General features: G+C 33.3%; 2 protein-coding genes across 3 annotated transcripts; both read left to right on the top strand.

The window, feature by feature from the left end:
* The first annotated feature begins 12,941 nt into the window (after positions 1 to 12,941).
* On the top strand, positions 12,942 to 16,572 carry LOC132755226 (uncharacterized). 2 transcript variants are annotated; one of them, XM_060746044.1, is made up of 3 exons: positions 12,942 to 13,053; positions 15,344 to 15,420; positions 16,247 to 16,572. In XM_060746044.1, the coding sequence occupies exons 1-3, from the start codon at positions 13,007 to 13,009 to the stop codon at positions 16,498 to 16,500; spliced, it is 378 nt and encodes a 125-aa protein (XP_060602027.1). In that variant the 5' UTR covers positions 12,942 to 13,006; the 3' UTR covers positions 16,501 to 16,572. The 2 variants fall into 2 exon arrangements, with proteins under 2 accessions (XP_060602027.1, XP_060602028.1); XM_060746045.1 differs by lacking the exon at positions 12,942 to 13,053 and adding an exon at positions 14,360 to 14,499.
* Positions 16,573 to 17,440: 868 nt separating this feature from the next.
* Positions 17,441 to 27,863, top strand: LOC132755222 (acyl-CoA 6-desaturase-like). Its single transcript, XM_060746040.1, has 9 exons — positions 17,441 to 17,954; positions 19,404 to 19,493; positions 20,528 to 20,671; positions 21,549 to 21,735; positions 22,214 to 22,287; positions 23,392 to 23,489; positions 25,667 to 25,843; positions 26,572 to 26,700; positions 27,248 to 27,863. The coding sequence occupies exons 1-9, from the start codon at positions 17,751 to 17,753 to the stop codon at positions 27,303 to 27,305; spliced, it is 1,161 nt and encodes a 386-aa protein (XP_060602023.1). The 5' UTR covers positions 17,441 to 17,750; the 3' UTR covers positions 27,306 to 27,863.

Here is a 27,863-nt window from a genome sequence, read left to right as displayed (position 1 = left end):
ACAATCATTCAAAGCTGTGTAAATGCATTAAACAAATATAAAAGGACAAGGGTTAAATTTAACGATGTTGCAAGTTGTTATCGAACAGTTAGTTTAGCTTGGAACCAATAATAGGAAAGATATGTGCTTTAAATTATTAATTTTTTTATAACAAATATAATGCATACCTAAGGAACGAAACTCTTACCAATGATTTAAGATTATGGTTGCAAGAGTAACCGCGCCTGATAAGTTGACTTAGTAGTTTGTGAAATAGTGCACGTGCAAGGTGCATTTTAAAATTTTCACTACAGCCGAATTATAATTGAAAGTAAGATGAACATTTTGCTTTTATGTTTGGTAAACTACTTACCTAAAGTTTTGGTATCCCACACATAAAATAGGTCTACAGCGTGTACAAATAAAAACTTGACAAGAGTCTCCTGTTCTTTTGCAAAGTGTAACAGCTGTTATTTTTTACATGTCCCCCCAAAAAAGAAAAAAAAGAACAACTAAGCTCTTATTGCACTATCTTGCATGAACAGTCATTTGCTGTCCATAAAGGATAGATCTACTTTCTGTTTTCGTATTTCTGTTTTCGTAAGAAATGCCCAAGTTGAGCGCGCGTTACACGCCTTCAGTTATTATGGCATAGTAAATTCGAATAAATTTGTAATAGTGCAATTTCTGTCTTAGGGGTTAAAGCATGATATTATTTTTATGTAAATTTACTATAAAAATGGGTGTGTAAAAGGTGATTTTGTTGTTGTTGTTGTTTTGGCTTTTTTATGGGGAGGGTAGGTGGTTTCATGCTCTATGAGTTTAATATACATGGGGCTTGAAACATTTGTTACCGCAGTCTGTAGATCTGCGGCCGCCATTGACACAAAGGTTATAGCAATCGGATTATTCTCGGCTATTGTCTATAATAAACGGATTATCCAAAGACTGACGGAAAGGGCCAAAAAGTTGCAATTGGTGTCATAGGTTGTTGTTGTTGTTGGGTTTTTTGTTGTTTTTTTTTCCGAGATAAAAGAGTGACTAGACTGTCCTGAAATATCCACCGTATTCTCCAGGCTTGTCACCCTGTGAGTTTTTCCATTTTTCTGCACTGAAAAAATCATCTTGCGGGTCATCGTTTCAAGAATACAAATCGACTTTGATCGGCCATTTTACGTTATTGAAAGGTATGCCTAAGGAGGACTATATTGAAGCGTTCAAACATTGATCCGAAACTTTGTATATCTGTAGGAGAATATTTTGAAAGGGTTGCAATAGAAAGTAGCAAAATATTTGCTCTTTTGTTAAATTTATTAACCATATTGCACTTCATATTGACCCACCTTGTATTTTATAATAAAGAACTTATTGGAACGAAAAGCTTGATAGAACTCTTACGGGAATCAAACAATATTTTATTTACGGCCTGATACGATTACTTATAAAAAATTTGCGGCAAACCCTAACTGATCATAAATAACTAAATAACACGAACTAAGGACTAGATTTAATTAATTTTGAACTAAATTAAACTTAAAGTTAAACAATGGCAATTAACTTGCAATTAACTAGACTGAAATATAAAAAAAAAAATCAGATCGAAAAACTGTCGTCCCCGTCTCATTTTCTCTGATAGAAAAAGCATTATGTATATTATGTATCTCACACTTGCTAACAACAGACATATTTAATTATTTCGTGGTTTGTTGTTATGTCTAATACTAAATATATATTCTTTATATTACAAACCTTCCATTATAGACCAATTCACTTTAATGCTGAATAACAAGCATTAACTATACATTTTTCTGTCAAAAAAAAGTTTGCACACTGAAATGACCATTACAGTTCGGTTTTATACCAGGGGACACATGTTCAGAGTCACAAACATTGCCCTTATGAGGATCTGCTGGATTGAACCTGGGGCTCTCGGGCTAGTCGGATATTGGAGTTTTGAGCTGAAATGACGATTTACAGTTCGACTTTCGGCTTCACGTCGGCAAAATTCCAGAGTATTAACGACGGGTACACTACACCGCCTCCGTGGCCGAGGGGTTACAGTCGATGACTACTAATCCAGTTACCTCTCTGGCGTAGGTTCGATCCCTGGGAGATGCTTTGGTAGTTAAGAGCGGAGGAAGGTAGTCTAGTACTGGTGTAACTCTCCAGGAACGATGGTTAGCAAACTGCCCGCCTATATGACTGAAATACTGTTGGAAAAAGGCGTAAAATGAAACAAACAAACATTAAATGAAATTTATCGTGATTTTTAGGTAGTATAGGTAGTACAGTTATGACGGGATAAAAATAGCATTAACAAAACACTTTGTAGTATTTTATATATAACTTCATATTAATATGGTGTATTTGAAGACAAGTAATTAGATATTTTGCATTCACATTGTATATGTTAAGAGAACAATAACATTAATGATAAACTATGAACTTCATTTCTCCCCCTCTGCTTTTATCATGGCTTGGGACATGCTAGTTACTAGAACTAGGCAGCATTGGAAGAAGTGTAGTTTTATAGTTAGTCCATCACAAACACCTTGTTTCACTTCAATAAATTGGATGGTTTGAGTCCACACACAATCACTACACTTCTCCCCCATCCAGTGGCCAGATAGTTTCTATGGTAAATGTCACTTAGGTGTCCATACACGTGTAATTCCGGAATTAAATGTTTAACATCGATTTAAGTTTCTCGTCAGCCATGAAGTATCAGTCCTGTGAAAATAAAAACAGATATCATTCAATGTAAAAAAATACTGATAAAAAAAAAACTTATTTCGTTAAATAAAGTTTTTAGTTTAAACATTATTATTTTAGCTAGATTGCGAAACAAGTTATTGCACCTTATATTAATCATTTTCGAGTCCGCTTCCTGGAACTTATAAGTACTGGTGTCATATGAGGAATCATGGTCATGACCCGAGTTGGGCTCGAATCCATGATTCTTCGCTATATAGGCAGACACGTCTAGACCACCACTTGCCTTAAATAAAGTTTTGCAAAAGATTTTTACAGCTCATGAAAGAGAAAAACGGAAAATGTTTAGATAATAACAATTGCAGTTCCAATGATATGACTTTTCATCAATGTTTTGATTGCAATTTATAAATAAAGATATAACTTAAATTTAGGTTAAAATCCAATTTATAAATTCTTGCAGGATATTTCAGTGAGATATTTGAAGGGCGCATTACGCCAATGATTTTTTTTTTCTCAAGGAAGAGCAAATATGTTTTTAATTATACTTTATTAATGGTGATGCTTATCACCCAACACATATAGTATTTAAAGGTGTCATCCCATAAGTAACAAAGGATAGTTCAGGTATTTATTTGGCCAATGAATAACATTTGGAAACTGAAAATTAAAGGCTTTTTTAAGATAAAAAGGTACCATTTTTAACGCTCAATGGGCCTTTTAAGTTCTTACATTTCTGAGTGTCTAATGGGGAGGTGAAAAACAACAATCATTACAACAATGTTAGTTTTATGTTTGGTTTTTTAAGATGTTAAAAATGGCCAACCAATAATATTTAAAGCTTAAAAGCTTGGAGTCGAGAGAAAGGAAAATAATGATATATCACAACTGTTATACACTTTGAAAATGAGACAATAAACCTTATCACAGAAATGGTTTTGCTCAAAAATAACACATTTAGTTTAATATAATCTTACCTCTTAAGGGTATCAGTTACATTCTCAGGTAATCTTTACTGGCATCATATCCATTCCCTTGACCATGCTCAGAGCTACACACAGAAAATTAAACACCTTTTTAGCAATAATGCTCTGTTCAAGTGTCAATAAAGCATAACAGATTGTTACGTGCACAGCTTTTATAACCACTTCTTAGAAGAACAAAAATGATTAAACCCTCTGCTTGAGTATCCCTTTGAATTAAATAGTTTGGTTTTGTTCAATCTTTACTAAAATTTATACCAATTAACCACATTACCATTAATTACTTGTCAAAATTATCTTAAATCAAACTAGACCTATCACTGAAGGTGATTAATACCCCCACCAGCAACTTTGACTTTTTGAAAAATAAGTAGTCTGAAGAAAAATTTGAACACAAACTATCAACTGTGTACAAAGAAATATTTCAATTAATTGTAATCCCAACTGGGGTCTCCAAATAAGCTTGCTTTTCACAAAGTTTGATTACAATATCTCATTCCTAACTCTAGTTATTGTCCGGAAACCATTTTTCTTTTTTTAGTAACACTGTAACGGTGATCTTGACCCTAAGGGGTCCAAATGCAATACCAACCCAGGTCTTCCTATAAGCTTGCTATACACCAAGTTTGATTACAATATCTCATTCCTAACTCAAGTAATTGTCCGAAAACCATTTTTCTATTTTTTAGTATCGGTGACCTTGACCTTGACCACAAGGACTCCAAATGCAATACCATCCCAGGTCTTCATATAAGCTTGCTATACACCAAGTTTGATAACAATACATGTATCTCATTCCTAACTGAACTTATTGTTCCGAAACCATTTTTCTATTTTTAGTAACGGTGACCTTGACCTTGACCCCAGGGGGTCCAAATGCAATACCAACCCAGGTCTTCATATAAGCTTGCTATACAACAAGTTTGATAACACTATCTCATTCCTAACACTAGTTATTGTCCGGAAACCATTTTTCTATTTTTAGTAACGGTGACCTTGACCTTGACCCCGGGGGGTCCAAATGCAATACCAACCCAGGTCTTCATATAAGCTTGCTATACACCAAGTTTGATAACAATATCTCATTCCTAACACTAGTTATTGTCCGGAAACCATTTTTCTATTTTTAGTAACGGTGACCTTGACCTTGACCCCAGGGGGTCCAAATTCAATACCAACCCAGGTCTTCATATAAGCTTGCTATACACCAAGTTTGATAACAATATCTCATTCCTAACTCTAGTTATTGTCCGGAAACCATTTTTCTATTTTTAGTAACGGTGACCTTGACCTTGACCCCAGGGGGTCCAAATGCAATACCAACTGGAGTTGCCACATAAGGTTGCTATATACCAAGTTTGATTACAATACCTCATTCCAAACTCTAGTTATCGTCTGGAAACCATGATGTGGACCGACCGACGGACGGACCGACCGACCGACCGACCGACCGACAAGCTGACTCCTATATACCTCCCCTAAACTTCGTTTGTGGGGGTATAATTATAATTGTCAGATTTGTTTGGGGTTTTATTTATTTATATTTTATGGCAATTCAACACAAAAAAGTCATACATACGAGTATGCATGCTGTTGTTTTTTTTTTCCTGCCGTCAACACAAAGTTACTAATTCGTTTCTGTCATCAAGTCACATCTCCAGCTCCTTATATGAAAAAGGTTTAATAAATATATAGGCAATGATCATAAAAGAGAATATATTTTTATTTCTTAAAAATATTAGATTTTACAAGTTTTGACTAGGTTATTAAAGGTAATCTTGAAGTAATTAAAAAAAACTGTTAATGATAGTCTTATCATTTCGGACCAATTCACTTTAAATATTTTCATTTATCATTTTCTTGATTGAACTACATGTAATACCTGGAAGACTAAAGTATTTTCTAACAATACACCATATCCATCTCTCTCAACAATGAAACAACTTCCAGTCTTACAAATCTGCCGGTACAGAGGTGTAGAAAGCTGCCCCAAACACGAAACCTTCTTGCGAGTAAATATGTGCCGGTCCTCTCGAAAGAATCGTGACCAGTCTTGATCAACTTCCACGGTGTTTGCCAAGTCCTTGATTATCCTTGAAGCTGAATAATAAAAGAGCAAAGTCCAAGAACTAATTATCTCCAAACAATTTATGGCAATGTAGGACAAAATACTTCTGTTTAAATTATAATTTAGAACTGAAAAAGTCTTTATTGTGAATTATAGAAAACTATACTCCAATCTCATATTTTTATACCATTATCATTTGTTGCAAGTAAAATTTCGTACAAACTCTTACCTTCATCAGTAATGAAATCTGTTCTTTAGCAAAAAAAATAACCGACGACCCGCGTAGCCAGGACATCGCAACGGAAAATATTATGACACAATGGACAATTTGAAAGCAGAATTTAAGGATAATTAAAAGAACCATACAGTATTTTTGGAAGGAAGTAATTGTACTTTAAATATACATGTTAGTAACACTGGAAATAAGTTTAAACAAATATTAGACAATAATTTTAATTATAACACAAATACAAAATGTTTACATTTTAGCGAAAAATTAACCGACTACCCGCGTGGCCAGAACATCGCAACTGAAATTATAATGACACATTTTGACAACTAGAAAATAGCAAAATAGAAATAAAGGAAACGCATTATTGTATTGGATGGGAGTTATTGTAATTTAAAGATACAAATGTACATTCTAGTTACATAAAATACGTTTTAATAAATATTAAGGCAACATTTTTTTAATTACAACACAAATTCAATTATGTTTACATTTTCGCGGAAAATAATCGACGGCCCGCGTGGCCAGGATATCGCAACGGAAAATATTACGACACAGGTTTGAACAATTTGAAACCAGAATTGTAAGAGAATTAAAGGACACATTCAGTAATTTATTGGATGGAAGTAATTGTAATTAAAATATACATATTAGTAACATTGGAATTACTTTTTTAAACAAATATAAGACAACAAATTTTAATTACAACACAATATGTTTAGAGTTGAGCGCAAAACAACCGACGATCCGCGTGGCCAAAACATCGCAACTGCAATTTTTATGACACACATTTGACACCTGGAAAATAGAAAGAAATGGCACATATAGTATTTTATCTGGGTGGGAGTAATTGTAATTTAAAAATACATGTTATTTACATAAAATACTTATTTAACACATATTAGACAACATATTTAAATTACAACACAAGTAAACTATGTTTACATTTCAGCGAAAAACAACCGACGGCCCGCGTGGCCAGGACATCGCAACTGAAAGTATTATGACACATGCCGGACAATTTGAAACCAGAATTTTAATAGAATTAAAGGGCACATACAGATATTCAATAACATAAAATACTTAATTTCTCCCTGAATGATGGCCTGTCTCCAGAATAACAATGCCATTTACATACTACACAATTGCAAATGCTCCATCATGCAACTTCCCAAAACAAACTTTTCACCAATGTTACACAACCATACATACTCCGGCATTATCCGCCATCACAACGTCGGACACCAATCTAGCATTCATTGATCAAGGGTTTACTGAAAGGTCACTAGAGTTAACAGAACATTCAAATCGCAAAATGTGAATATTTACTTTAAACATTTTTTTTAAATTCAACTAGTTACAAATTATATTTATTTCTTTTTAAGTCATATGGCGACATTCAAGTTAAATTGGTTAATATAAAAACTTGCCGTTATATGCATTGTTTCTAACAAGAGTAGGTATTTAAGTAAAACCACCGAACTGTCTTTAAGAAGCTTGCAAGTCAAACTACAATTGACAAAGCTATGGGAATTTCCCCGTCCAAGCAATAAACGACATTTTTTTTAATTCTACGGGGTTTTTCTTCCCCCTTTTTTTAGGGAACAAACCCCATGACTCATTCCCTTAAAGGAGAACTCCCCGGGGACATAAAAAGGCAAGTTTTACCTAACAATCCCACCGGTTTTCATCTCTCTCCACAAAAAAAACAATTTCCCAAATTTTAAAAAACTGCCGGCACAGAGGTTTTAAAAAAGGGCTGCTCCAAACCCCACTGTTTTCTTGCGGTATACCCCGGGGATTTCGAAAAAACCCGATAAGTTTTTGATCAATTTCCCACATTTCTCCCCAAAGCCCTACTTTTGTTTCCAAATTAGTCCCCATCTTTTAGCACATGGGAACTCTCCACCTTTTTTTGCAGTTTGTTCCCAAAGGGTGAAATTTGTATGTTATAGACAAGGACGGGGAACAATTATCTAAAAAATTTTAAATATTTATTTTATAAAAAAAAATTTTTTTAAACCAAAAAATTTTAAACAATTTATTTGGGGTTTTTAAGTCAAAAGGCAAACACTCCAAAAATTTTTTTGGGTACATGAAACTGTTTTGTTTTAAGGCAACTTTTTTCATGAAAGTTGTACCACAGTAGAACCATTTAACTTCCTTTTGCAAGCTAACTAGACAACCCATATATGGCATTTCTTATCATCTGTAAAATATACCTCATTGAAATTAATACTCATTTATTGAATAAACCTTTCAAATATATTATAACTTATTAAAATATTCAACTAAATAAAATACTTAATTTCTCCATGAATGCTGGCCTGTCTCCAGAATAACAATGCCATATACATAATACACAATTTGCAAATGCTCCATCATGCAACTTCCCAACACAAACTTTTCACCAATGTTACACAACCATACACATTCCGGCATTATCCGCTATCACAACATCGGAAACCAATCTAGCATTCATTGATCAACGGTTTACTGAAATGTCACTAGGATTAACAGTACATTCAAATAGCAAAATGTGAATATTTACTTTAAACATTTTTTTTAATTTAACTTATTACAAATTATATTTATTTCTTTTTAAGTCATATGGCGACATTCAATCTAAATTGGTAAATGACACATTGCTGGTATATACATTATTTCTAACAACAGTAGGTATTTAAGTAAAACCACCGAACTGTCTTAAAGAAGCTTGCAAGTCAAACTACAATTGACAAAGCTATGGGAATTTCCTCGTCCAAGCAAAAGTCTAGACCATTATACAAAAATGGAAACAGCAATAATTATAATGACATATTTATTTGATTCTACAGGGATTTCTAACCCTCTTTTATGAACATAACCATGACTCATTACCTTTAATGACAACTCCCCGTGACATCAAAGAGCAAGTTTTACCTAACAATACACCGTGTTCATCTCTCTCCACACTGAAACAACTTCCAATCTTACAAATCTGCCGGCACAGAGGTGTAGATAGCTGCCCCAAACACGACTGCTTCTTGCGAGTATATCAGCACCGGGACTCTCGAAGAATCGATACTAGTCTTGATCAACTTCCACAGTGTCTGCCAAGTCCTTCATTGCTCCAGTAGTCACATCATTTACGACACATGGGAACTCCGATGTGTCCCTAAGTGCAATGTATGTTATAGACAAGGGACGCGGACAATTAATCTCAAAATATAAATATTTACTTTATCGAAATAAACTTTTAAACTCAACATATTACAATTTATTTGTTGTTTTTAAGTCATATGGCGACACTCCAGATCTTTTGGTACATGAAACTGTTTGTCTAAGTGCAACGTTTTCAGGCAAGTTTGTACCACAGTAGAACCATTTAACTTCCTTTTGCAAGCTAACTAGACAACCCTATATATGGCATTTCTAATCATCTGTAAAAATATATCTCATTGAAATTAATACTCATTTATTGAATACACCTTTCAAATATATTATAACTAATTAAAAATATTCAACTAAATAAAATACTTAATTTCTCCCTGAATGCTGGCCTGTCTCCAGAATAACAATGCCATATACATAATACACAATTTGCAAATGCTCCATCATGCAACTTCCAAACAAACTTTTCACCAATGTTACACAACCATACACATTCCGGCATTATCCGCTATCACAACATCGGAAACCAATCTAGCATTCATTGATCAACGGTTTACTGAAATGTCACTAGGATTAACAGTACATTCAAATAGCAAAATGTGAATATTTACTTTAAACATTTTTTTTAATTTAACTTATTACAAATTATATTTATTTCTTTTTAAGTCATATGGCGACATTCAATCTAAATTGGTAAATGACATATTGCTGGTATATACATTATTTCTAACAACAGTAGGTATTTAAGTAAAACCATCTTAAAGAAGCTTGCAAGTCAAACTACAACTGACAAAGCTATGGGAATTTCCTCGTCCAAGCAAAAGTCTAGACCATTATACAAAAATGGAAAACAGCAATAATTATAATGACGTATTTATTTGAGTCTACAGGGATTTCTAACCCTCTTTTATGAACATAACCATGTCTCTTTACCTTTAATGACAACTCCCCGTGACATCAAAGAGCAAGTTTTACCTAACAATACACCGTGTTCATCTCTCTCCACACTGAAACAACTTCCAATCTTACAAATCTGCCGGCACAGAGGTGTAGAAAGCTGCCCCAAACACGACTGCTTCTTGCGAGTATATCAGCACCGGGACTCTCGAAGAATCGATACTAGTCTTGATCAACTTCCACAGTGTCTGCCAAGTCCTTCATTGCTCCAGTAGTCACATCGTTTACGCCACATGGGAACTCTCCAGCTTTATTTGCAGATGTGTCCCTAAGTGCAATGTATGTTATAGACAAGGGGCGCGGACAATTATCTCAAAATATAAATATTTACTTTATCGAAATAAACTTTTTAAACTCAACATATTACAATTTATTTGTTGGTTTTTAAGTCATATGGCGACACTCCAGATCTTTTGGTACATGAAACTGTTTGTCTAAATGCAACGTTTCAGGCAAGTTGTACCACAGTAGAACCATTTAACTTCCTTTTGCAAGCTAACTAGACAACCCATATATGGCATTTCTAATCATCTGTAAAATATATCTCATTGAAATTAATACTCATTTATTGAATACACCTTTCAAATATATTATAACTAATTAAAATATTCAACTAAATAAAATACTTAATTTCTCCCTGAATGCTGGCCTGTCTCCAGAATAACAATGCCATATACATAATACACAATTTGCAAAATGCTCCATCATGCAACTTCCCAACACAAACTTTTCACCAATGTTACACAACCATACACATTCCGGCATTATCCGCTATCACAACATCGGAAACCAATCTAGCATTCATTGATCAACGGTTTACTGAAATGTCACTAGGATTAACAGTACATTCAAATAGCAAAATGTGAATATTTACTTTAAACATTTTTTTAATTTAACTTATTACAAATTATATTTATTTCTTTTTAAGTCATATGGCGACATTCAATCTAAATTGGTAAATGACATATTGCTGGTATATACATTATTTCTAACAAACAGTAGGTATTTAAGTAAAACCATCTTAAAGAAGCTTGCAAGTCAAACTACAACTGACAAAGCTATGGGAATTTCCTCGTCCAAGCAAAAGTCTAGACCATTATACAAAAATGGAAAACAGCAATAATTATAATGACGTATTTATTTGAGTCTACAGGGATTTTAACCCTCTTTATGAACATAACCATGTCTCTTTACCTTTAATGACAACTCCCGTGACATCAAAGAGCAAGTTTTACCTAACAATACACCGTGTTCATCTCTCTCCACACTGAAACAACTTCCAATCTTACAAATCTGCCGGCACAGAGGTGTAGAAAGCTGCCCAAACACGACTGCTTCTTGCGAGTAATATCAGCACCGGGACTCTCGAAGAATCGATACTAGTCTTGATCAACTTCCACAGTGTCTGCCAAGTCCTCATTGCTCCAGTAGTCACATCGTTTACGACACATGGGAACTTTCCAGCTTTATTTTGCAGATGTGTCCCTAAGTGCAATGTATGTTATAGACAAGGGACGCGGACAATTATCTCAAAATATAAATATTTACTTTATCGAAATAAACTTTTTAAACTCAACATATTGCAATTTATTTGTTGGTTTTTAAGTCATATGGCGACACTCCAGATCTTTTTGGATATGAAACTGTTTGTCTGAGTGCAATACGTTTCAGGCAAGTTGTACCACAGAAAACCCAAATTAAAATTTTCCCTTTTTGAAAGGGCCAAAACTAGAAAAAACCCCATTTTAGGGCTTTTCCCTTACCCAATCAAAAAATTACATCTCATTGAAATTAATTTACTCATTTTTTGAATCCCCTTTTCAAATTTATATTAAAACAATTAAAATAAACTAAAAAAAATATTTAATTTCCCCATAAAATGCGGGCCCCTTCTCCAAAAAATGCCATTACAACCCCAAAATTTTGCAAATGCCCATCACCCAAACTTCCAAAAAAAACTTTTCACCAATTTACACAAAAAAAAATATACCCCTTTCCCGGCTTTACCCCGCTATCACAACAGGGAAACCCAATCTAGCATTCTTTGAAAAAAGGGTAGGGTACTAAAAGGTAAATTTAGGGGAAAACAAAAAATTCAAATCGAAAAAATTTTGAATTTTTAAATTTTAAACTTTTTTTTTAAATTTTAAACCCTAGTTACAAATTATATTCATTTCTTTTTAAGTCATATGGCGACATTCAAGTTAAATTGGTTAACATAAAAAATTGCCGTTATGTGCAAAAAATAAACAAAATGTGACATGACTGATGCCGCTACATAAAATATCTTCTTTTTCAACTTTACCGTAGATTAAACTATGGAGAAAATTACTTTCAATATGAAATAAAGTCATTTATGTTAACCAATGTAAAACATTATACTTGAGATATTATCACACATCGGTGTATATATACAAATTGATAGCCTTATGTGTAAATGTTAAATATATATTTTTTCCTTTTTGAGAGCCACATTGAAGTTCAAATGCCGTTCAAATGAGTTCTCTCGCTAGAAAAAATCTTATTATTATCATTATTATTAGATATATTATTATTATTATTATTATTATTATTAGATCTATTATTATTATTTTTAATATTATTTTTATTATTATTATTATTATTATTAGATCTATTATTATTATTATTATTATTATTATTATTATTATTATTATTATTATTGTTTTTATTATTATTATTATTATTATTATTATTATTATTATTATTATTATTATTATTATTATTATCATTGTTATTATTTTTTTATTATTATTATTATTATTATTATTATTCTGTATCCGTATCATTAAAATCACGCGAGGTTTTGCCAGATTCGTCGTTATGACGTCATAATACAGCCCATAGATACATGCATAACCATATTACTGCGTTACGTGATTACATAGACCGCACAATTCGGCCAATATGAAGTATTTAAAGAAATTACCTAAAAAATCATCGAATAAAGCTAGGTAAGATTTTATGCTCTTTTAATTTCACTTCGGTAGAAAACATTTTTTATTTGGAGTAATTAATTACTTTGAAAAATGAAGTTGAATAATTATATATATTGGCGAACTGAGAATTTTAGATCTGCATGCAGATCATTTTATTTTTTAATAACAATTTAATAATGAACTTTTATGTTAAAGGTATGCGCATGTTATTTCTAATATATAAATCTCCAGTGGCGGAACTTGTATAGGTTCAGTACGCTTTAGATCTACTTCGCGTTGTCAAGGAAGACTACAGGCCGCATTGGCCGGGCCATGACGTTGTTTTCTTGAGCGAGGAACTTTACAATCATAGTTATTTTATTCCTGACGTCTCTATTTGATATATATATGCATGATATATTATGTGATTTCTTATATACGAGAGCCACCATAAATGATGCCCATATCAATAACAGATGATAACATAATTATTACTGATATAACATCTATCCATGTAGCCGGGTTCAGCTTTTTAAAAAAATCCAAACCAAAATTTTGTTAAACATTAACACAATTAACAATGTTGGTTATAAGTTATGCATAAATTTGCGCTCGAAACAATAGCTGCAATCACAGAGTTCTTGCACTCGTTTTCGTCAATGGCAAAAAGACGCATGTTTATTCTGATGAAAATTTTGAAAGTAAAATAGTGTGTACAAATAATGCACAGGGCACTAACAATTCACGTTAATAATCAAAACAAAAAAGAGGTCAAAATATGCAAAAATGAACCCTTAATGCGTTAGTCACGCAGTAGAAATATGGTAATAAATACTGCAAAATCAGTCATTAATCCCACATAAGATATGTATATTTTAACGTTGATCTTAAAGCATTTTACTTTCCTTAAATCTTAGTACATGATTCTCAAGTTTGATTTTCTTCAGCTATATTGGTTCATCTGAAGGCATGCAGCGGCCATAAACTATAGCTGCTACAAGTCTGTTACAACTGTAATACTTTTAAAACATTATACTTGAGACATTATTACACATCGGTGTAAAGCTTACAAATTGATAGCCTTATATGTATGTAACAATTATGTTTTTTATAGTTTTAATATGTTAAAATTATAGTTTTCCTTGTTATTAAAGGGCCTCATTGAAGATTGATATGTTGTTCATATGATTATCTCGTTAAATAAAGACCTTATTATTATTATTATTATTATTATTATTATTATTATTCGTATGAAAAAGGTTATGTAATGATCTCCCCTTATTATCTGCCAAGGGAAGTAATCACTGTCCGTATCAGTAAAATCACGCGAGGTTTTGCAAGATTCGACGTTATGACGTCATAATTCAGCCCATAGATACAAGAATAACCATATTACTGCGTTACGTTATTAAATATATCGCACAATTCGCCCAATATGAAGTATTTAAAGAAATTACCTAAAAAATCATCGAATAAATCTAGGTAAGATTTTTTATGCTCTTTTATTTTCACTTCGGTAGGAAACAATTTTTATTTGGAGTAATTATTTATTTTGAAAAATGACAAAAAATTGAAATTATATTTGCGAATTGAGAATGAAATCTGCATTTACATATATATCATTATTTTTTAATAACAATTTAATAATGAACTTTTATGTTAAACGTATGCGCATGTTATTTCTAATATATAAATCTCCAGTGTCGGAACTTGCAAGTTCAGTCTTGTCAAGGGAGACTACTGGCCGCGTTGGTTTCAAACATCGTCGTTTTTCTTGAGCAAGCAATCTTACACTCGTAGTTATATTATTCGTGAGTTCTCTATATCGTGCACGCACGATATATTTTGTGATGTCATATGTATGAGAACAAACAAAAATTTTGCTCATATCAATAACAGATGATAACATAATTATTACTGATATAACATCTATCACTAACGCAGTACGGGCTATTTTTGCATATTTTGTCCTCTTTTTTCGTAATTTACGTGGGTGATAAGTGCCATTGATAATGTGTAAATTACTTCCTTTTGGTTATTTCACTAAATAATACTTTTAAACACATTTTCAAAATTTTCATGAAAATTAGCATGAATCTGGAGGCGTGCTGCACTAAACCATAGAATCATGATTGTGTTGATCATGTATTATTGCACCTGTGAATTTCAACTCAAAACCCTTACCTCGGAGCGAAGTGAGGATTGAAAGGATAATTGCACCGAGTTTTTTTACCTTCCAATTTCCGAATGTCCCTGTACTGTGGGGATAAAGGGGGTAATTTCAGTGTTTTTTTTTTTTTTCCATTTGCTTCATTTCCATACACAGTGCGCCAGAGCCAATGGAAGTTGACTCAAGTCCCAGCGTGTCCGCACCTCCATGCATTCCAGCTCCATGCATTCCAGGTAAGACTGAACAATGTTAATAACTGATTATTTTAGCCAGATGCAAATACAGTCATCGTTAATATATATACTGTAATGTAAGTACTATGAAATCCATGATTCCAAAAATGTAACTTTAATTAGTTCCCATTGCAAAATGTTACGATAAAACATGTAAATTTTTGAACGCGCATGCTTATTATGCGCACTATGACCGTGCTGTGTGCTTTGCAAGGACATTCCGATACATGTACACTCTTTATAACAACTTTTGTTCAGAAAGTTATGGAATGATTGTCCAACTTTTCTCTTATATGATTATATAATAAATCAAAAGCATTGTAAAACAAAAAACAAAACCTACATATATTTACAAAATGTCCATGTTGTGCACAGGATCCATATAGCGTTCAGACTTTTTTTCCATTTACGACTTATTAAATGAATGATATTATTCAATACTGAAGTTATCGAATGTGCTGAATAAAGTTATATTATGCGAGTTTCTGGCGAGCATTATATCCTTTTATCCAACGAGTTCGATAAATAAAGTAATAAAGCGACACGAATATAGTATTCTATTTAAAACGCATGCCCAAAATAAGAACTGTTTACACCAGAAATATATCATGACAAAACCAACACAGTGCGTTTGCGACCAGCATGGATCCAGACCAGCCTGCGCATCCGCGCAGTCTGATCAGGATCCATGCTGTTTGCTTACACAGTCTATAACAAGTAGAGAAACTGATAGCGAACAACATGGACCCTGATCTGGATACATGCTGGTCGCAAACCCACTATGTTGGGTTTGTCATGGCTCATATATTTTTGTAACTGCATTAAGGAACATCGACAGGGGGGATAACTGGAAGAGATACGAGACAGGAAGAGTCGATGGAAGTGGTTCCGGAAATGATTGACGTAAATGAAAAAATGGAATGCGAACATGCTGTTAGAGGAAAGAAGAGGAAGTGTAAGGAAGCTGACAAAGATTGTCCTCCACTGAAGCGAAAAAGAAAGGAAAGGGGGACCAAAAGGAAAAGCAGATGGCATGATGGTGCTCTGAGAAAGAGAGTAAAGCTCACCTACAGCGCATAAGTATATGGAATCGGGCAGGGTTGACAGGGCGTGCCCAAATTTCCCGTGAGGTAATTAAGAGGAAGCACATCTTTCTTTGAAGTAGATGTGTTTAACTGCGAATTGTTTGTTTGTTTTGTTGTTGTTTTTTAAGACTTGATGGTTAATGTGTTTTTTTTTCTTTTCCTTTAAAAAATGTCTGTATGGTTTAAATCAGGTTTAATTATTAAACGTTCTTTAAGCTCGATATATGCAACTTATCTTAAGTTGCATTCGAGTCCGCTTCCTGGAACCAACCAGTACTGGTGTCATTTGAAGAAACATGGTCGTGACCCGGTAGGGCTCGAACCCATGATCTCTGGTCTGGGGTGAGACGCAGACACCTTAACCACTAGGCCACCGCTCCCCTTGAAGATTTGATCTAATTATTATAAGATTAATGTAAAAATGTATTTTTCTTAACTACAAGTCGTGGTCGGACCCAAGGTGTCCGTGTATATTTTGATATAGAGATCTATATCTTTATAACTAGAACTCTTTTTTTCTTTGAAATGTTAAATTGCAAATAGAGCTTGATATATTTCTTTCCTCTTCTATCATTCAAGGTAAAAATGGAGAGAGAAAAAATGACCATTTGCCCTTACTCGTCAACAATGTCCGACTCTCGTCACGATCCGGATTCCAAGTATCTCGCTTGGAATTTAATTTGGTACCAGTTATAAGATTTAAGGTAAAAAATGATATATAGATCTAACATAAACTGATGAAAAAGAAATGATTACGAATGCAATTTAAAAGTAGATCCAGTTGTGATTTCGACAGTGAAGAAGTACATGTATAAATTAATGGATTTTTTTATATAAATATATTTCTCTTGGGACTTTCAAATATACAGTAGAAGACCCTGATAAATCTACCGAAAGAATCGATCTCCAGTACAGTAGGCCGGGCTACACTACAGTATATTCTACTGCAAAAAAGGTGTTACAAATTATTTAACAGTCTGGAAAAGCTGCCCTTGACATAAAATTTCTTATATAAACTTGTGTTTCATAAGGGTTTTAGTTTGAACTTGACCGCAAAAGTCAGACCATGTCGCCTTGGAGATTGTAAACAGATCTAAACACGCACCTGTTTTAATCCTGTCATTAAACGCTTTATTCTGTTTATTCTTTTCAAAACCAATGAGCGTTCAGTTTGACTCGGAGTAACAGTAGTATCCGTTTCACTTCCGTGAAATTTTAGAATATTCCTGCAGTTATCACGGAAAAATGGGTAAAGGTGGCAAAAAAGTAGAAAATGGAAGTGAACAGACTTCTGTTAAAAGTTTCACATGGGAAGAAATAAAAACTCACAATAAAAGGACGGACAGCTGGATTGTTCTTGACGGAAAGGTGTACAACGTGACAAACTTCATGAAAAAACATCCCGGCGGTGCAAGAGTATTATCAAGTTACGGCGGTCAAGATGCAACGGTAAACTGGATTTTAAAATTTATAAAACTATTTATGAATTATATAAAATTAATTAAACTTGCTTTACAGTAACTCAACTGAGGGTTAAATGCTTTAAAAATAAAATATGAAATTTTTTTTACATAAACTGATGTTAATAACTGGAACAGTCGATTAAAACAGAAAGATAGAGCTGTCACAAAATCTCAGACATAAATTGAAAATCATATTTTGTGCAAATTAGCGGAAATTTTGCATACAAATTATTAGTCTGTGGTCGAGGGGTTAGAGTCGATGACTTCTAATCCAGTTAGGATGGTCCCCTATGGTACCACTGTTCTTATTATTTCCAGCAAATTGTACAAATAAAGAAAACTAATATTAACTATTTTATTGAATTGTGTTTAGCTGTCACATCTTGACTTTAAAATAAACATGTTGTTCATGGAATAACTCAATGATTTTAATTAGAAACATTCTATGCGCAATCAGCCATGTCTTTACAATGGGGAGCTTATATGGAGAGGCACTATGGTACCTGGTATGTAAATTGATGCCCTTTTTGGCTTCTGTATAATTTTTTTGTAACAAAATATGCTGTCACTACAGTTTCAGCAGAATGCCTTCACGTGTCGGAATATGAAATTATAAGTTTAACCGTTTAAATATGGGTAAAATAAAGAAGTTTTTTCAAGCACACAACATGCAGTTTGGATTTTCCCTATCAATGACAGAATTTATTTGAAATGAAAAAAAAATTTCTAACAATTTCAATCAAATTCAACAAAAAGCAGAACTTCCACTTTCACTATAATGGTGGAAAACAGTATTTGGTAGCAATTCAATGTGTAAAGAAACAAACAAATTTCCTATTACATCGGGAATAGGAAGACCGGTACCTACGGGGGAGTACTATACCTCTCTGGCTTGGGTTCGATCCCCAGGAGATGCTTTGGTAGTTTAGCACGGAGGAAGGTAGTCTAGTACTGGTGTAACTCTCCAGGAACGATGGTTAGGAAACTACCCGCCATGACTGAAATACTGTTGGGAAAAGGCGTAAAAATACTAAAATGAATCAAACAAACAAATGAAACAAGTTATTAGTCAAATTTAAATTGACATGCCAAGGCTAGATTATATGAGATACATCGTATGTGTGTTCTGGGTTAGCAGAGGGAAGATATTGCCCATCATACACAAAATAGCACATTATCAGTATCTCATGGCATAGTCCAATATATTGGTTGGACTAAAATTAGTTATGAGTCTACACAGGCATGTATACTAAATGGAACATTAATCTCGAAAAATTGTACATAACTTTCCATTGCACTGTTATTATTTTTCCTGTTATGTTTGCATGCCTCAATATTTTAATGAAAATATGAAGTAACGTATGATTTTTAGCATTTAATCATTCAAGCACATTGTAGAATTGTCTCACTTTTAAATTATTCTTCAAACTTGCAGGATGTATGGACTGCCATGCATAATGACAAAGATTTTGTCGGTAAATACTTGAAGCCATTATACATCGGAGAAGTTCAGGATTACAATGCAGTAAGTTTTTTTTTCATACTTTGATAAATTTAGTATTGAATCTACATGAATATAATATTCTATTTAACACAAATTCCAAAGTAAGAACAATTTACAGATAAAAAAGGGTGTTTTTTTGTGGACACTATACTAGTGTAATGCCCACATTAGCAAGCCATTAAGCAATTATTGAATATAATGCTAATAATTGTATATTACGCTAATGATTTGACAATAAATATTCTAATATTCACTTTTATTTGTCTATATGCATTTTAATTTGTTAACAAAAATGCGCAATGCCCTGTAAGTAAGGTAGCAAAAGAATTGATTCCATTATACACATATATATACTTGTTAGAGTTTGTAATCAATTAAGGTATATGTTCACTTGTATGTATCATATATGTAGTTGTAACTTATTTTATCATCATTTTCATTCTTTTTCCTAAAACTGCAATTTTTACTCTTAGACTGAGTAAAAAAAAATTAGGGAGCTTTAGAAAACTGTTAAGATACCCCGGGACTTTTAAAGTGAAACCATGTTTTTATGTAGACATTTGTGAGCATTCTAGGCTGGAGGGGGTGGTTTTCCCCATCTTGTACGTTTTGGAACATCCCGGGTGCATTTTGGCTGCACTCATGTGTTTTGAATTAGGTATTTATTTTTAAAATTTTTAAAGAAATTTATTCTAAAAATTTTGCACCCTTATTGTTATCCCAGCTCCCCTCATATTCCTGTGTAAAGAAGGACAGTATCATTTGGATTTTATTAAATTTTGGAAAAAAATGGTCAAAGGCCCTGCCCATGTGAGGATAAAAAAAACTCTTCCTTAAGACCATCACTGCAAGGTGGACGATCAAAAAAATTTAATATCTGTTTCAGATGCATGCTGAAAAATTTATTTTAATGATAAGATTATTTTAATTTTTCTATGATAGCAATAAATAATAGAAAGAAAAATTGCATAAGTATTCTGCGATCCATATTTGATTTTATAGTAATTATTAGATTTTTAAAAATATCAATTTTTAGCAATAATATCTCTTTCCAGTATGACTATTACAATCATGTTTTGTGTGTGCGTATTTTAGGCACAGGCTGGTTGGTTACAAATGACTTTGGACATTTATCAGTTTTCAAACCAGTAGAAAAAAAGAACCATATTGCCCATCATCTTATCATTGGTCATTTGAAGGTAATTGTACTTAAAGCATTAATCTAAAGAAAATATAATTATCATTCCTAAATGCCTAATCTTAAAGGAACTTGACTGCTGTTCAAAAGTCCAAAAAAGATAAGATTGAATTTCTTGAAACAGGTCCACTGGGATGCTTATAACTTAAGAGATAGTTACCCCTCCCCCTAACTTCCACCCTCCCAACCCCCCACCCTTGTATGCAAAAGGAAATGAAGAAATAAACTCACTGACACTTTTTAATTTGAAAATCATATATTTGTGCAATGTTAAGTCTTGATTAAAGTTATAAGAGTTCAAATGCTTTTCACTTTTGAGTCGTTTTCATAATTAAGATAATTATTCTGGTAAAATGGTCTTGAGTGAAATATCTGAAATTTCGCAGATACATTATTGCTGCAGATCTACATGAAATAGTATCTATATTTTTCAATTTTATTTAAATCCCCCCAGTGGAAAAAAATTTTCATTGAATTTAGTATAAAAGAAAGCATTAAAAATATTTGGGATGTTAAAATATTTTTAAAAAAGCATGTATTGGTTTTTACAGAAATTTATTTTAGTTGATTGTGTAGGAGCTAAAAAGCTATAGACACACTTTCATCCGTTCCCGGAACCAACCAGTATGACAAAGTGTGTAAATTTTTTGCTCAAAAAACAAAAGATTTCCCTTGACGGGTTTGAAATCATGCAGTAGGATTAAAATTATATCCCCACGGTTAACTTAAAACATAGTATTTAAATCCCCCAAAGTTTTGTCCCCTTTTAAAATTTTTATAAAATTTTACATTGAAAAAAAAGTATATTTGTTTGAAAAATTTCAAAACACTTTCACAAGTCTTCTTCTTGATAAAAGTTAACAATTGTTTATTTGTAGGGCGCTTCATCTCATTGGTGGAATTTCAGACATTTTCTGCATCATGCCAAACCTAATATCATAAAGGTGGACCCCGACGTAGAGGTGGCAAACCTCTTCTTACTGGGAGAAACATTACCAAAACTGTTCGGACAGAAGAAACGTGGATTCATGCCATACAATTTTCAGCATATTTATTTCTTTTTATGTAAGTAAATGTATAACTAATGCTTACTGCAGAATTAAGAATATTTTGTTTTTTCCTAGCTAATAACATAGGTACAAACAACAAAATAAAACATTTCCTAACAAAATATTTGACTGCTATTTTAAGTTGGTGTTGCAATAATAGGTAGGCATATATCGCCCTCTTTATGAGAAATTGAGAAAGAAAAAAAAATCAATTTTTTTAAACAAAATTTTGTTCAACTTACTACATTCCATCTTGAAACATCCAAATTAGCCAAAATCATCTTTCCTGGTTCAGTGCGATATTGTGTTTGTGCGTCATAAAACCAAACAAACAAACAATTACATATGATACTGTTATTGTTTTATACCCTTCATAGAAATATAGAAAAACATAGTATAGATATACGTGTATATCAGTCACATATCAGCAGTAAACCAACATTATGTAAATCATTTTGTGATATTAAACTAATATTTATAGTTTTTGTTTACAGTGACGCCATTACTACTGCCCACATATTTTGTTTACGAGAACTTGTATTTTGTTGTGAAAAGGAGAGACTACTGGGTAAGCCTTTTCAGTTAAGACACAATTGTCCATTTTTAATTGAGAAGTTTATAAGTCTCCTTATCTGCTACTTGAAGTTTATTTACAAAATTATTGTTTTAATTTTGAAAGAGAATAATTATGAAATACTTATGAAAGACATATGCTCGTATATTTCCTTAAGAGCCGATAGCACATGCACAAAATCATTGCTAAATGGTTCAAAAGCCTATCTTAAAAAGGAGCATAATTTTTTGTTTTGGAATATTATATAATATTAATGTTCATTTTTTTTGTGTGTTCGGTAAAAAGACATTCAATCTAAAACTCTTTGAGTATAAACAATATGATTATGGAAACTGCACAATTTTACTTTTTTTATAAATTCTATAAAAGAATTTCATTATATCTATCTGTATATGATTTAACTCACTATAGTACCCTTATTTGGTGTTATTAATCAAGGCGTCCCATAAGTGCAGTTACAAGTTAAGTCCTAAATTTAATAGGAGTTAACCAGTTATTGCACTAAGATGACAAAGGGGCCTCTTTGGCCAAGAGGGTAAAGCTGTTTTACAAATCTCATGTCCTATATTTGAGCCGCGTCACGACAAAACCAGCGTAATGGGTTTGCGACCAGCATGGATCCAAACCAGCCTGCCCATCCGCGCAGTCTGATCAGGATCCATGCTGTTCGCTTACAAACCCTATAACAAGTAGAGAAACTGATAACGAACAGCATGGATCCTGATCAGACTGTGCGGATGGGCAGGCTGGTCTGGGTCCATGCTGGTCGCAAACCCATTATGTTGGTTTTGTCATGGCGAGGCTCATTTGATTTGAGTTTAAGTCCTTCCACTGCAGTGATTTTGATTGGAGGATTCTAACTGGCAAGCTTATGGAAGATCACTGGTTCTAATTGAATGCACACATGTGCTTAAAACAAAGCACAGATGGGACTATACATGGTTACTTAGCGCTGCCTTGGAATACCTTAAATTTTCTTATCATTAAAGGATTGTTCTAAATTTAAAGCTGGCCAAACGAATCATACAAAATTCAAACAGGGTTGTGTTTAAACTAATTGCTTATATTTTATGAATATGTGTATGTTATATTTTTCAGGACCTTTTCTTCACACTAACATTTTTCTATAGACTGTTTGCTACGCTAGGGCCAATACTAGGAGTGTGGGGTTGTATCGCACTGTTTCTTGTTGAAAGGTAACACGCTTTTCCATATATAAATTAATGCTAACATGATCAAGATAACAAAAAGTCTTAAAACTCCAACTGCATATCTTTCACGAATGTAAAATATATCTTATTATTTAGTGATGGAACTTAAATGTATTTTAGTTTTATATGTAACAAGAGTTTTACTTGGTTGAATAAAGTTGCCATTTTCTCTTATCAAACAAAGGTGTTGTATGCTTGTAAAATGTTCTTTTTGTTGTTTTTATGCTCAACTGTCACAAAGTGACCAGTTACCTTTTGTGATCACGATTCGTCCGGAGTCTTGTCTGTCCGTAAACTTTTACTTTATACGACATCTCGTCATATGACATCTCCCCTTCTTTTAAAACCCCCAAAGAGCTAGAGCTTAGATATTAAGCATGAAACATCTTCTAGTTGGTGTCAACCAAGTTTGTTCAAATAAAAGTCCTGGGGTCAGAATTGGCCCCGCCAAAGCGGGTTATTGATTTTCCTGATATGTATGTAGTAAAATCTTTAAAAATCTTCTTTCAACCAACAGTACTGGAGCTTAGATATTTAGCATGAAACATGTTCAAATGAGTGTCTACAAAATTTGTTCAAATCAAAGCCCATCCAGTCAAAATTAGCCCCGCCCCAGTGGGTCATTTATTGTCCTCATATGTGCACGTCTATGGAACCGTTGTTTTCCTTTAGCATGAGCAACCAGTTATGATTATACCCCCAAAAACGAAGTTGTGGGGGAGGGGTATATAGGAGTCAGCTTGTCGGTCGGTCTGTTTGTTTGACAGTTGGTCCACATCATGGTTTCTGGACAATAACTAGAGTTTGGAATGAGTTATTGTAATCAAACTTGGTATATAGCAAGCTTATGTAGAGACCCTGTTTGGTATTGCATTTGGACCCCTTGGGTCAAGGTCACTGTTACTGAAAGTAGAAAAATGGTTTCCAGACAATAACTAGAGTAAGGAATCAAACTTGGTGTATAGCAAGCTTATATGAAGACCCAGGTTGGTATTGCATTTGGACCCCCTGGGGTCAAGGTCACCATTACTAAAAATAGAAAAATGGTTTCTGGACAATAACTAGAGTTAGGAATGAGATATTGTAATCAAACTTGGTGTATAGCAAGCTTATATGAAGACCTGGGTTGGTAATGCATTTGGACCCCCTGGGGTCAAGGTCAAGGTCACCATTACTAAAAATAGAAAAATGGTTTCCGGACAATAACTAGAGTTGGGAATGAGATATTGTTATCAAACTTGGTGTATAGCAAACTTATATGAAGACCTGGGTTGGTATTGCATTTGGACCCCCTGGGATCAATGTCAAGGTCATTGTTACTAAAAAATAGAAAAAAGGTTTCCGGACAATAACTAGAGTTAGGAATGAGATATTGTTATCAAACTTGGTGTATAGCAAGCTTATATGAAGACCTGGGTTGGTATTGCATTTGGGCCCCCTGGGGTCAAGGTCACTGTTACTAAAAATAGAAAAATGGTTTCCGGACAATAACTTGAGTTAGGAACGAGATATTGTAATCAAACTTGGTGTATAGCAAGCTTATATGAAGACCTGGGTTGGTATTGCATTTGGACCCCCTAGGGTCAAGGTCACCGTTACAGTGTTACTAAAAATAGAAAAATGGTTTCCGGACAATAACTAGAGTTAGGAATGAGATATTGTAATTAAACTTTGTGAAAAGCAAGCTTATTTGTAGACCCCAGTGGGGATTACAATTAATTGAAATACTTCTTTGTACACAGTTGATAATAGTTTGTGTTCAAATTTTTCTTCAGACTACTTATTTTTCAAAAGTCAAAGTTGCTGGTGGGGGTATTAATCACCTTCAGTGATAGGTCTAGTTTTATACTGGTACTCGTTCAGATACAAATATGAACTTTGTGATATCGGTTTAAGATTTAGATTTTATATCTGCTTTGTTTACGGTTTACAATATTACTTGTTCCTTGTCATGGAGATTTTTTATATTTAGGTAAGCGATTTCAGGGCCGTTATGGCCCTCTTGTTTTCAGAACAATCTAGAGACTGTGGTTTGTAAAGTCTACTCAGTATATAATTGTCTTTTTGAAAAACAATTCAGAGTCAGTCTTATTGGTTTATAAAATATCATGCTCATTTCTTGTCATTTTTTCTGTACTCAGTTTTTGTGTCATTTTTTTCAGGTGCATTGAAAGTCACTGGTTTGTATGGTGTACTCAGATGTCCCACATACCAAATGAAGTAGAGTTTGATGGGTCAAAAGACTGGTTTAGATTACAGCTCGACTCAACATGTAATGTTGCATCAAGCTTTTTCAATGACTGGTTCTCAGGACATTTGAATTATCAGATTGAGCACCAGTAAGTACTGAGTTTTAGCAGAGGGGAACCAGACATCCACTCTTCTATCTATCTATCTTCCATTAATGTCAAACCCCTTGCATGGATGAAGACATGACTCTAGACTTCAGAGACAGTTATGAGATACAAGGGAATCCGGGCACCAGTCCCTAGCTCTTATTGAATAGACCCCTTGGTTTTTTTTACATGCCCAGTGTATAGCACTGATACATGCAAGGATTACCTAGATTTCTTACCAGTACACTTCTAGGTAGGTGGGAAACACTGAAAGTGTCTCTGAAAAATCCCATGGGTGTTAGTCAGGATCAAACCTGGAACCTCAGGAGTGACAGTCAGTGGTCTAACCAACTAAGCTATCACACCACCTTTATTGAATACCATAATAGTTATTGCAGTTTGTATACTTTGCTAAGGTGGCTTGTCGCATTTTCGTTGTTCTTAAGTCATATTCCCGTCCATACCTACACAGGTTTAGTGATCAAACTGTTTTTGTAGTTTTGTTTTACATATAACAATAGTGTTATAAATGAAGTTGCCTTTTTTTCTATATTGAAGGCGTGGTCAGTCCTAAATGGGCCTTCCTCCATATTAGTGAAGCTTAAATTTTATGTTTTAAGCACACAAAAAATGTGCGTGAATAAATTTATTGTACAGGTATGATTTTTATATTTTATCTTTTTTTGATTGATTGATTGATTAATTGATTGCTTGATTTTCTTATTTTTCAGCTTGTGGCCAATGATGCCAAGACACAACTTCAGCAAGATTGCACCTCTGGTGAAGTCACTGTGTAAGAAACATAATGTTGAATACAGATGTAAACCCTCGTTGAAGAATGCCTTTGGTGATGTGGTCAGGTAGGGACAACAGTTTTTCTGCTTCAGAATAAATGAAAAATAAATAAAAATATTGAAATATTGAACCAAACTTTATAACTGATTCGTCCTAAATTAAATTTGAAATTGTCAATGGTCAACATGAGTGGTTTTTCTGTTAAGACATGTAAATTTGAGATGCCAATAGAAAAGTAGGCTTAGGTTAGGTAAAATCTACCCATGACATTGCTACATGAAATGCTTTATTTTTAGGCAATGAATCGGAAACCTGCGTAATGATCTTTTCATATACGTTTTTTTATTTTTTGAAAATACGTTTTGAAAGATTTACCCTTAAATTTAATGTAATGGCTGAATTTAGAAGAAAAGTAGTCTGCCAAGACGTCAGTGAAAATACAGAAAATATGTTTCATTGCAGTGAAAAAAAATGTTTACAGAAAAAATACGGAAAATGAAAATAGTCATTTTATTTCATTAATATTTTGCAATAAACACCAACTGATATATCTCTTTAAAGAACATGTTAAATTTGTACAACTATAAATATTTTTTTTTTTAATATTCACAGATCTTTAGACCATTCTGGTGAGATTTGGTACAACGCTTATTACGAGGGGCTGCACTAAACTCTTCACCTTTCACTGCTGTAGATGATCTCCGTTCCAGAAAAAAAAGAATTGTCTTTTCTGATTTGAAATTAAACTTGTGCAAATGATCATGATTTGACAAAGATTGCCTAGAAATCCTGAATATCCTGAGTGTTATTACATGTTTTCAATGGACTTCTGGCCTATAAAGAAAATCTTTTTTCTTATTTATAAACACTGACTGTGACACACAGGTTTGTCTGTATTGTGTGTGTTTATATGAGTAATATAAATCACACGTGACATATTTTTAGGGTGCCAGGATGCAGCATGTTTTTTGTTACTATGCAATAACAACATACACGTGTGTCTACAGTGTATGTTTAATGTATAAAATACTCTTCTTAGATTGCTCAAACATCCTGGAACATGTTTTGTGAAGAAAATGAACTTTTGTGGATTAGAAAAAACAACATTTTTTTAATGCAACAAACTGTTTGTAAGGTTATTTCCATATGAAGTTTGTGATATTTTCTCAAAAATTGTGCTTTCATAATTGAGAAGAGACTGGAACAAATGGAAACAATGGTCGATTTT

This window comes from Ruditapes philippinarum, unplaced genomic scaffold (assembly GCF_026571515.1).
Source record: "Ruditapes philippinarum isolate M1 unplaced genomic scaffold, ASM2657151v2 ctg3107_1_1_1_1, whole genome shotgun sequence".
NCBI classification, from domain to species: domain Eukaryota; kingdom Metazoa; phylum Mollusca; class Bivalvia; order Venerida; family Veneridae; genus Ruditapes; species Ruditapes philippinarum.
This window is presented reverse-complemented; position numbering and strand designations above follow the sequence as displayed.

Bases quoted from the DNA above. Each gene is read 5' to 3' on its own strand.
- LOC132755222 (XM_060746040.1), top strand. From the start codon at position 17,751: ATGGGTAAAGGTGGCAAAAAAGTAGAAAATGGAAGTGAACAGACTTCT. The intron at 19,494-20,527 runs GTAAGTTTTTTT...ATCTCTTTCCAG, and splicing joins AAGTTCAGGATTACAATGCA to TATGACTATTACAATCATGT. The intron at 21,736-22,213 runs GTAAGTAAATGT...TTTTGTTTACAG, and splicing joins GCATATTTATTTCTTTTTAT to TGACGCCATTACTACTGCCC.
- LOC132755226 (XM_060746044.1), top strand. From the start codon at position 13,007: ATGAAGTATTTAAAGAAATTACCTAAAAAATCATCGAATAAAGCTAG. The intron at 13,054-15,343 runs GTAAGATTTTAT...TTCCATACACAG, and splicing joins AAATCATCGAATAAAGCTAG to TGCGCCAGAGCCAATGGAAG. The intron at 15,421-16,246 runs GTAAGACTGAAC...AACTGCATTAAG, and splicing joins TCCAGCTCCATGCATTCCAG to GAACATCGACAGGGGGGATA.